This window comes from Triticum aestivum, chromosome 1A (assembly GCF_018294505.1).
Source record: "Triticum aestivum cultivar Chinese Spring chromosome 1A, IWGSC CS RefSeq v2.1, whole genome shotgun sequence".
Classification (NCBI taxonomy): Eukaryota; Viridiplantae; Streptophyta; class Magnoliopsida; order Poales; family Poaceae; genus Triticum; species Triticum aestivum.
In genome coordinates, this window is record NC_057794.1 from 137,042,718 (window position 1) to 137,054,418 (window position 11,701).

Below are 11,701 nucleotides of genomic sequence, written 5' to 3' on the forward strand. Positions count from 1 at the left end.
TACATTCCCCAGAAGCAATTCCGCCGGCCAGAATGAAGGCAGTCCCGCCTTTCTTCTCCGTTGCTGACCGAAGCAAAACGACCGACCTCTTCACCACAACCACAAACCCGCGGCGCCAGCGAGGAGGGCTACACCCCGGGTGATCCCGCGGCTCACCAATGTCCAGACCAACCGGATCCGCCCACTACGAAGCCGCGCGGCAAGCTCCGGGGCAGATCCATGGCGGCGGCCACCGCTAGCCCACGGGAAAAAATGGGCACCCTGGCCTCCGAAATTGGTGGGGAAGGTACGGCAGGGAGCGGTGGAGCTACTCGATAGCGCGGGGCGGCCGAGGCAGCAAGTGATGGTGGGGAGATGTGGCAGCGGTGGAGGTGTCCTCGCGGGCGCAAGTTGGAATTTCCTTCACGCCAAGGAGTGGGTGGGATAGAGGAACCAACAAAAAGAGGGTGAAAACCGTAGATATGGCAGACGCGGCTCGAAGTTTACAATACCTTACAAAAAAAATTAGATGACAACCGAATATAGTGGATCTGTTTTGTGCCAAAAAATGATCCCAGTCTTATAGCGAACGACTGTTTTAATGAGTCTGCTAGAGTTACTCTTAAGGCCATCCACTATATGGAGCGGCGTAAAATTGAAATTCAATTCGTCTTTTGGGAGCATATGCTTCTACACACTATTTTTTTGTTTGTAAATGTTATTTTTTTTAAAAAAAAATTGAGTGTTCATTGTCACATCCAAATGCTAACTGCAAATTTTTAGGGGGGAAACCTTAAGCATTTTGACTTGCAAAAAAAACAACTCGAACACCAATGTTATCTCTACATTTTACATTTATTTTTGTTTTTCACTGACAAAGCATTGCTATATCGTTTCACATGAAAATTATCAAGCATGCTTACTACACTAATAAGAACATCTACTAAAAAGATCAGAGTTTTTAAAATTTATTTACTATTATTTTGAGTTTATTGTTCATCAGGGAGCACGTGCACCCAGAGACAAAAACGTGCACCCTGCAGCCTTGCTTATAGGCCGCTTACTTGTCAATTTCGCCTATGCGGAGGGAGAGCATGAAAACGCGAGAGGGAAGTGAGCTCTCATGCAAGAGCCTAACTATTTGCCTGCTCCTAAGCAGATACAAGAAAGAGATAGAGAGAAGGTGGAAAAGAAATACTACTCTTGTAGCTAATCTTATAGCCAACCTTATTGTATAAGTGATTATAAATGATGATTATATATACTTCCTCCATCCCAAAATTCTTGTTTTAGATTAGTCTAGATACGGATGTATCTAAACTAAAACGTGACTTAGAGCAACTCCAAAGGGCCGGCCCATTTCGTCCGCCTGCGTCCGTTTGGGTCTGCGCGGACAAAAGTGGCGGCCCAACGCGACGACCCAAATCCAAATCACGTCCGCGTTGCATCCGTGCCGACGCATTTGCGGCCCAAATTTGCGCCCCAAATGCGTTGGCGTGGACGCCGAACGGACGCTTCGCGCGCCTTCCCGCTGTCTGCCGCGTCTCCACATGGCGGCCGTCCAACTACCCGCTGCCCATGCGGTCAGTTTAATTTACGACGACGGGCCCACGCGTCAGCGATGGCGCTCGTCCTTTTTTAAGCCGACCGTGCGGTGGGGCCGTCCTCATCCAAACTCGCCGTCCACATCTGCCATCCTTTGCTCCCTCGTCGCCAACAAACCCTAGCCACCACAACCACAGCGAGATGGGTCTCCGGCGCCAGCGGCAGCAAGGCCAAGGGCAAGTCTCTCGCCACCCCTTTCCCCTCAGAGTTCCTCCCGCCTTCGCCGGCGCCGGCGCCTCGCCGGTAGAGGCAGCGCGTGAGCGTGCCAGTGCACCAGACGGAGTGGCACTGGCAGCACCGCCAGCCTCTGTCGTATTCCGACGTAACGCTGCCGCACGACTGGCATCTGGATCCAGATAGGATCCTAGTGCCGACGGCGCCGCGGTCGGCTCGTGCTCACGCAGAGGAGGTGCGGCGCCGGCGGGCGCTGCTGACGCCGGAGCAGCGCCGCAAGGCCGCCTACGCAACCGACTCGCCCAACTGGGCGAGGTGGTTCGCCTTCGAGCACGAGGAGGCGAGGCGACGGGGCGTGCGCGAGGTCGACCGGGGGTCGCAGCCACCGGCGCTCGTCGTCCGCGAGGAGGACCAAGCGGCGGAGGACGCCTACCAGGCGGCACTTGCGTCCGTCTTCCGGGAGAGCGAGGAGGACGAGCGGCGCAGGGTGAAGGCGGCGGAGGCGAAAGAGGAGGCTCGGTATGAGGCGGCAATGGCGCAGGCCCTTGCCCTCTCCGCGGCGGGCGACAGCGTGGTGCCGTCAGTGGCCCCGCCGTCCCCCATCAAGCCGGAGTCGTCCCCCATCGAGCGCTACTCCTGGACGGGAGTAGTGCGCGAGTGGGTACCCGCGCCGCCGGTCTGGACGGGAGCGACACCGGCGCAGGAGCAGACGTACCTCGAGCACTGGCGCAAGATCAGGGTGGCCGAGGAGCGCCGCGACGGCGAGTACCTCAAGATGCTCGAGCGCGACCTGGAGGAGGAGCAGCGCGAGGCCGAGGAGGAGGCGCGCCAGGCCGCTGCTGCACAGGCGGCCGCACAACCCCCCGCGCCGGCACAGCCCGACATGACGGCGCTCTGGAACACGGCGTTCGCCTGGGCCGGGCCGGCGCCGATGCTCATCGACTTCACGGACCCCGAGGACGACGACGAGGACGCCTAGGGCAACGCGCCGCCTCGTAGTTTAGACTGTTTTTATTTTTTTTAAATGCAAATGTGGACGCGTGGACTCTCGCCGGCCTTTGTGGCCGGCTTTAATGTTTAATTAATGTTGTTTATATTTTTAAATATGCATGCGTTCATTTTTTTTTCGCAGTCAAAAATGGGTTCAACCCAGCGTTAGACACACGCGCCGACCCAAATGCGGAAGCGTACATCCGTGTTCGTCTGGCCGACCCGAACGGACAAAAAAGGGACGAAATCGTCATTCGTTTGGGTCGGCGAAGTTGCTCTTATACATTCGTATTTAAACAAATCTAAAACAAGAATTTTGAGATGGGTATATGATACTCCCTCCATTCCACAATGTAGTGCTTCCTCTATCCACGTGCTTCAACTTTGACCGTAAATTTAACTACTAAGACCGATTGCGGCGAAAGCAAAAATTATATCAATGAATTCGTATTCGAAAGAAGTTTTCAAGTACATAATTTTTTCTCACACCGCAGTTGGTCTCATTGGTTAAATTTATGATTAAAGTTAGACTTCGGAAAGTACGGGCGCACTATATTTTAAAATGGAGGGAGTACGACAACATAGTTGTTTGTACTATCAACCATGCTCTACGTGCGGACAGGTTTATACCCCATCGCAAAGAAAATCATAAAATATAGTTGTTGCTCTCCCTTGTTCATCCTCCTCCGAATATTCCACGCACCGCTTCCTGCTGCACTGGCGACCGAGCCTGCTGCCTTTGCCCACCGTCAGCCTAGTGCCCGTGTTTGTGTCGGGCGCGCACGTGGCCATATGGTCACCTGTGGTGAGCTATTGCTTTGTGCTGCTGATGTGATGTGTACTAGTATGAATTTTCTGCGATACATAACATACACACAAACAACTCACCCCTCATATATCTGAGCATACTTTATTTAGACTTTAGTGTGCCCATTGTATAAACTGCTGGTGAAGCGAAAGGCACTCCTCGAGCTGAAGAAAATTCACACATTCAGAAAACAAACCACACATAACATACAATCATTTTCAGTTGAAATTTGTAATCTTGGGACATCTGATCATACATAGAATAAGCCATGAGCATAAGATGCTCACAAATTGTCCGCAAACTACACTGGACTATCAGGTAAGGTGTTAAGGCAAGTTACATGATAATAACTAACTAATAGTTTTCCCGCGAAAAAACTAATCATATTTACCAATGCTTATAGCACAAGAGGTGCACCAATATGTAGCAGCACAAACAAGGCCCTCTGAAGTCTGAAGAACAATTCATCCACGGACAGCATGGGTTGAATTTAAAGCAATGAGCCGTGATTAAGCAATCAAACTATAAGGCTCCAGGCTCCCCTCCACTCAAGAACTTGTGGGCCCATGCCTCTAGGTACTCCTTACCCATACTCATGAAAAAACTTCGATGCACTTCAGACTCTGGCTTACAAAGATAAATCCCAACTGACAGCCTATCAGCAGGTGTCAATGGAATTTCCTTTAGCATGTTCCACAGAGGAGCATTTGGGTCTGACAGTGGTGGTGCTGTCCGTGTTGGTTTAGCGAGTCTGTCATGGATCCCCATTAAGTTCCTGTTGAACGCGTCTGGTTTCCTGCTATCATGTAGCGCAACAGCCTGTGGCTTTGGATTTGCTTTTGCTTTGCTGACTATCTTGCACTGCTTCAAGCTGGGTTTGAGAGCAGCTATTGTGCTCTCAGCCGATCCTGATGGTTCAGCAGATGGTGCACTAGTGCCTGACATAACTTCACATGGTACTGTACCAACGGCGCTAATAACTGCAACCTCATGACACTCATCTTCACCCCCCAAAACAACTTTGTCCAAGCCTGCCTCGTGTGGGTCCCCTGTGTCTGCATGAACAACCATCATGTTCAACGGATCCTGGGTTTCCATCTGATCATCATTTAAGTCAGCATCTGTCAGCAGGTCTGTCATAGAGGCACCATCAACTGGGCAATCGCTGAAGAGAGCTTGCAAATGGTCGAAGAATGGAATGGGTTTAACGAGAATAGCACGTTCTGCTAACTATACAAGAAAAATGAAAATTATCCATTAGTGCACTGGGAAAACTACAAAATATTAAATTACTTTCTAGTGATGCAATACTTACGGGTAGAGCAGCCATGGTTGCAGAAGGTAGTATTAACATTTTGTTTTTCTTGTCAAACCTGCTCCCGTTCTCGTTCATATAACGCGCCACAATATTCCAAACCTCCTTGAGACGCCTCAAATGGCGATGGACCTGATCAACAGTGTAAGCAGACTCAAATCTAGCATTTAGTGCAGCTTGGCAATAATGGTGGTGTGTCTTCTTGAATTTGGTCTTAGGTGGCATCGCCTTCTTTTTCTCAAGGTACCAATTAAGTAGAAACTTTGACATTACTGAGGGCCAATTTGTGGCTCGTGATCTTTTGGTTTTAAAGGAATTCTGATCTTCGCCTAGGTCCATGATGTGATCTGCAGGAAGTATGTAAAGCCACAGAATTAAGATGACTAAGCTACATTATTGATGTGAGGTCGATGATAAGACGTAAATCATACTTACAGTCATGTAAAAAATAGTGGAAGCCATACAAGTAACCGTAGTGCAACAAGTGGTGCAAACGTCATCAAATAAATGCATTCAGCACTGCTAAATAATACATCGCAATGAAAATAAATCGATGTTCACCCTAAACCCATCAGGCAGATACACATTAACCAGTGGCAGTTCACCTCTACTTGATCTGTTACTATAATCAATCCAGAAAGTTCTTATACTAACTTCGGTCTCTCCAAATCAATGTACTACCTATTGGCAATTCACTTCTGGCTGATCTATAAGACCATAACTAATATAATCAATCTAGGCACTATTTAGAATCTTTGGTCATCATAGGAGATGATGTCTATACTTAACAGTTATCTTACTGTGCCCAACAGAACATGGGTTACAAACTTCACTTAAGTCCTGTATGGAAAAGAGGTTCTGTGAGCAAGAAATATAAAACACCCATTCAGCGTTCAAACACCCACTTCATCTTCATGCAAAGATAATATCATTGGTGATTGGACAATTCTTGGTGGTGCAGTAGGGTTATTAAATGATGATATTCACAACCTATATATGACGACAGTATTACTAGGTTTAACTGCATATCTTATATCTGCTAAGTAGTACCACCACCTAACCACAAGTATGATGTCATCACGTTGAAAAACATTATCTCATTTTCATCAGCCATGGTATCAAGATTCACATTCAACAACTTAAGTGATCTGAGATCCATCAACGAATGCTACAGATGGCCAGTAAAAGTAAGCTCAGTTTGGCTCTTGTTACAAATACAAGTAAAGTGTATATACAAATGTATTAAATACCCATATAGGCTCAAGCAAGTGAAGATTAACAAGGCATCATGGGATGAGAGAGCTAAAAGGCACGGATACGGAGACACGGACACGGCAATACGCATACGGGGACACGGGATATGGCATTTTCCAAAAAAAGGCTACGGGGATACGGCGAGTATAGAACAAAATTTTAAAAATATGCCATGTAATCAATACCACTATATAGTGTATGAATAAGTTTGAATAATAGCCATTCGATCTGCAGCATCCGACGGCTGAGAAGTGGCAAATCCAAGCGTTATTGGCCGTTAGATCATCTCATTGGTTGTGCAGGATTTCCCCACGTGTATGGACAGTAACGTCCTGAGTGTAAGAGGTGGGAATCTCTTCTCCATTTCTCTGGAACCTCCTTTTCATGGCCACCGAACAAGGACATCAGCATACATTCCAAATGGAACTGTATATAACAATCTTCTACGCTTCCCTGTACATAACAATCTAGCAAGCTTGCTAGATCTTCACCAATTGCAGCTAAAAATGAGAGATAAAAATCATCAATCAAATGGAGCTGACAAGAATTGAACGCCAAGTTTGACAAACACGGATCATCATTTAGAAGAAGCAGAAGGTGTTAAATGGGAATGGGGAGAGGATAAGAACATGATCAGAATGGGAGTTCATCAAGCGAGCTCCATTCAAAGCATTAACAAATGGATCCATTCCTCCGTTTAGTCTCCAACAAGCAACAGAATAGCTCCAACAAGCAACGGGAGCACATGACGGGGACCAAGAGCTGCGTGCTCCCATGGAGCCTTGTGCCGTGGTGGCCGAAGCGCAAGGGAAAACAACTACGGGCGCATGGGGACGGGGTGAGAGACAGAGCTCTAGGACGCTGGAGAAGACTGGTCCATTTGGATCTTAACGGAGCCTAAGACAGTGGGGAAGTATGTAGAAGATTAGAGAAGAGATAACTGGAGAAGATATTGACTGGGCCAGTGCAGCCTGCACCCCGATTGAGCCCATACACGTAGTATAGCTGGCCTTCCGTGCCTTACTCCAAAAAACAACTAGGCTTTCGCACGAATAAATTTGTACTGGTGATAATGCTTACAGTTAAGTATTTTGTTAGGATTGCCTAAAAACGTATTTTGTCAGGATTGCCTAGAAAAAGTATTTTGTTAGGAATATAAAGAATAGACTTACTGTGAATAATGTGTGAATAATGCATGTCTTCAATTTTAGCCCATAAAAATGTACCCTAAACGTATGGAGTGAATGTTGTAGCAACATTGACCAACGCGACCACCGACCAGGCGGTAAGTGTTGATAATTGGTGTATAGGTGATCTGAACGCCATACGCATACAAGCTCCTCTTGGAGTCTGAATCCCATAGACATAGAATCCACTTCTGAACGCCGTGATTGAAAAAAATGTCGACCAACGCGACGCACTCCAGTGTCATCCAATCACACCCTGATTGTGTCATGCTGCTAGGCCATCGTACTTGTTAGGACATTCCGCCTGACATGAAGGAAGCTGGATGGGTCGCACCCGAATTGAGTCACACTTTAGTCCAATCCAAAATATAATGTTGGAGTATTACAAAAATACTATAGCTCCACATACTATTTGTTTGCTAGAATGTTAAAGAAAATGTCATGATAGTTGCGAATAATTATTACAATTTTCAATTCATATTTGCTTTTGGTTTTACCTTGGATTGTGTTTTCTTCCCTAAAAAGCACATTTCAAAGCTACATTGATTGACAATATCTTTGTTACGTGCAAAGCACGTGCAACTTGCTAGCACAGAGTTAAAGACAAAATATTAAAGAAAAACTGAGATGAGATCAGAGTACTGCCCCATTTGTTGTCTGCCTTTTCAAGTTCTCAATCATCAACAGCCTCCAGACCCATGTTATTACAACTTGCAAAATGCATCACTTAATTGGCTACCGGCTGTGGCGCAGCCAGATGCCATGCTCCCTAACAGCAAGCAGCAATCAACACTAAGCAGCAGCTAATCAAAAACATCATGCAGCAATCAAAAACCCAAACAGCAACATCATGGCTGCAAAGAGATGAAGAGACTCAAGGACTCGAGGTTAATTGCTCCAGCATGGTTGCCTTTGGGAGAAGAGGTTGCCGCCTTGCCGGGCTTGGAAAACGGCTCGACCAGGCGGCGGCGGCCAAGTCCAGGCAGTGGCGGCGGCGGCAGCGGCAGCGTGTTAGCTGGAGCCTGGACAGGTTCGAGGTCGAGCAGCCTGAAAATTTAGGGTTCGTATCAGGCCGAGCCCGTTACTCTGCATCCCGAGTCCCCAGCATGTTCCTTGCGTATCCCAGCCGTATCCCTATTTATTTCTCTTTCTTTTTAATTCAAAAATGAGGGGATACTGCAGGATATGCATATCCCAGCGTGTCCGGCCATATCGCTGTGTCCTTCCATACCAGGACACCGATTTGGCAGTTTCATACGTGTTTGTGCTTTTTAGTGAGAGAGCACTTCGAGCACATCACTATATTGCAAGATGGGTGTATGAGGCATAAGTACAAAACGATGACAATGATGAGTTTGTTTCAATTGGAGTTTTTGCTGCCCTCTTATACAAGATGTTGTGTCTCTCTTATACGCAGCAATACCATCCAATGTAACTGACAATGACGAGTTCAGGCAGATGGTTGAGGCCATTGGTCAATTTGGCCCTGGTCTTGATCACCTACTCAATATGATCTCCGTGAGCCTTTACTGAAGGCTGAGTATGCAAAAACCAAGAGTGAACTCAAGGAAGAGAGGGGATGAGAAGATTGAAAATGGCTGCTCTCTGATGACCGATGCTTGGACTGATATGAAGAGGAGAAGCATTATGAAACTGCTCACACATTGTTCAGAAAGTGTTAGCTTCATCAAGCCGAAGGAGACAACAGCCACACCACATACAAGTGAGATGATCTTCAATCTGAATATCTGATTGACAAAATAATTGATGAATTAGGTGCTGAACAAATGGTGCAGGTTGTGACCGACAATGCTTCGAACAACATGGGGGCTAAAGATCTCCTGAAAGTGAAGAGGCCAAACATCTTTTGGAGCTCCTGTGTGCAATGTTCAAGATATCGCTAACTGGTACCATATCAGTCAGGTGCCGAGTAGGGATAAATAGGCGAATTTTCCAGTTTATCGGCCAATAATTCAGTTAAACAGCTATTCGGTGACCCACCCAGTAGCGATTAATTGACCGATATGCCGATTAACTGGCCGATATTTGGAACAATGCCTGTGTGACTCACACTGTCAATCTGATGCTCCAAGGGATTGGCACCTTGTCTAAGTTCAAGAAGATACTTGACCAAGCCAAAGCTTTCACAATATTTGTGTATGGGTACCACCGCACCTTGGAATGCATGAGGCCCTTCACCAAGAAGATAAAAATCATCAGGCCAGGAGTGACCCGATTTCCTTCCCGATTTCTCACTTTGCAGATAAGGCTGATTCACTAAGGAAGATGGTGGTATCCTCGAAGTGGGACAAAACACGAAGAAAGGCAAGAATGCAACAGCAATCATTCTGAATAAGGCCATTTGGAAGGGAGTGAATCTTTGCATTAAGGTGTTCGAGCCCTTGGTGAAGGTGCTACCCTTGGTTGATGGTGATGTGTGGCCGCCCATGGGCTTTGTGTATGGAGAGATTGTGAAGTCAAAGAAGGAGACAAAAGAGGCTTTTGGCAATGTCGAGCGTCATTACAAAGATGCGCTAGCCATTGTTTACAAGAGTATGAAAGATAGGATTGATGCCCCACTGCATTTGACTGCATATTTGCTGAATCCACACTACAGCTATGCAGATGAGAGCATATTTGATACCACAAAAATGGATTGTGCAGAATGTGGAGACATTCTATAATGGAAATGAAATCACTCAAGACAAAGTTGCGAACTATGAATTACCTATGTTCCAAAACAGACCCTTTGGAAAGAAGCTAGCAAGGACTAGTCCAAATTTTGACTATAATCCTGGTTAGTCATATCACTTATTAAGCATATTTTCTTATTTGTGTTCTGAAAATAATTGTGAGAGAAACTGGAGCGAAAGGCGCTTTCAATCAACTCACAACAAAACTCTGTCAAAACCGCATCTGGTTTCATCTCATAACTTACAACTGTTAAGCGCTAGGCGTTAATTGTGTGTTTTGTCACTGCCTAGCGCATATCTCACCTAAGCACACACCTAGCATGATTAAGCGCTAGGAGTACTGTTGTCGCCTAGTGCCTAGGCATGCTTAAGCACACTTTTTTCACTGTAGGGTACAGGACAATTGGGACTGCTCCATAACAACAAAAATTGGAAAAGTACCAGTAATGACTAACGAGTAACCATCTCTACTTCCCATACGTGTTCATTTCATCATTTGTGGAAACGCATTCAAATAAACATTGTTGTCTTAACAAATGATCTTGTAACAGCTAAAAGAAAGGCCTTTTAACAAGATGTTAGGCAGCATTTAACACTGATCAGAGTACAATACTACTACGTGTTCGGTGCATGTTTAATTGTGCAGTACACAAAGATTACATGCAAATGTATTGTGTTATCCGTAAGACCGTAAGGGAAGGCTACTTCGACAGCTCAGCTAAGATTTGCATGAACAAACGGAAGTAGACCAGCAAAACCAAACCATACAACCAAGGCTCTCGTCGATCCTTTGAAAATTAAGAAGAATCGCGACTCTTCATGCCTTTCCGTAGATCAGAAAGAATCAAATCACCTGAGTCCTCGCCGCCTTCTTGGCCTCCGGACATCGACTCCGTCGCCGCCCAGCAATCCAACGATATGGAACGCTCACTGCGTGGCCTGGCGATTGATGGGGGCGCGCAGCCGGGTTGGGGGCGCGGCGGCGGAGGCGGGGTGTCTCCCGGCGGCGAGGTGCGCGCGTGGCCGCGGGATGTGACCTGCGGGTGCGAGAACGGATTTGGGGATTTTTGGGCTGCTGTGCAAGTGGGCCCCACAAGTACCAGATGTATGCCTAACAATTTTTGGTGGTTTGTAAAAAATAAATCGTTGAGGGGGAAGACATCATGACTAGCTTTATATTGAAACTAAATACGAATTACCTCCTCCGTCCTATATTTTTTGACACTACACGAATATTGAAAAATGTTATTGGACGGACAAGTTTTCGAGACTAGACAGGCAGAAGCCCCATTCATCCAAGTACTCAAAATCTTATTACAATAACTATAACTCGCTAGCACATGTGTCACATTATTAGAGCAACTCTAACAGACTCCGCAAAACGTCCCGACCCGCAAAATAACCGTCAAATTGCGGGTCGGGGTCAGAAAATCTGCACGACCAGACCCCGCATCCTGCGCCGGCCCGTAAAATTTTTTGCGGGGCGCAGCAAATCTTCTCCCCCAACCTCTATCTTCACGGGCTGGGAGGCCGACCCGAGCTCGACCCCTATCCGGCGCGAGATTTGGCGGGAGGGACATTTCCGCGCACCCTTTCTCGCTCCCCGCACCCTCCGCCACCATTGCCCCCCCCTCCGCAAGCTCCGACTACTCCTCGCCGGCCGTCCCTCGCCGCCATGGACGACCCCATGCTGTCC

General features: G+C 47.0%; 1 protein-coding gene across 2 annotated transcripts; it reads right to left on the reverse strand.

The window, feature by feature from the left end:
• Window positions 1–3,758: 3,758 nt before the first annotated feature.
• Window positions 3,759–11,139, reverse strand: LOC123040950 (uncharacterized). 2 transcript variants are annotated; one of them, XM_044463663.1, is made up of 3 exons: window positions 10,859–11,139; window positions 4,872–5,218; window positions 3,759–4,786 (listed from the first exon to the last, which is right to left on the reverse strand). In XM_044463663.1, the coding sequence occupies exons 1-3, from the start codon at window positions 10,890–10,892 to the stop codon at window positions 4,079–4,081; spliced, it is 1,089 nt and encodes a 362-aa protein (XP_044319598.1). In that variant the 5' UTR covers window positions 10,893–11,139; the 3' UTR covers window positions 3,759–4,078. The 2 variants fall into 2 exon arrangements, with proteins under 2 accessions (XP_044319598.1, XP_044319605.1); XM_044463670.1 differs by lacking the exon at window positions 10,859–11,139 and adding an exon at window positions 7,298–8,052.
• Between the last annotated feature and the right edge of the window lie 562 nt (window positions 11,140–11,701).

Bases quoted from the DNA above. Each gene is read 5' to 3' on its own strand.
- LOC123040950 (XM_044463663.1), bottom strand. From the start codon at position 10,892: ATGTCCGGAGGCCAAGAAGGCGGCGAGGACTCAG. The intron at 5,219-10,858 runs GTGATTTGATTC...TACTTCCTGCAG, and splicing joins AGAAGGCGGCGAGGACTCAG to ATCACATCATGGACCTAGGC. The intron at 4,787-4,871 runs GTAAGTATTGCA...TTTCTTGTATAG, and splicing joins CAACCATGGCTGCTCTACCC to TTAGCAGAACGTGCTATTCT.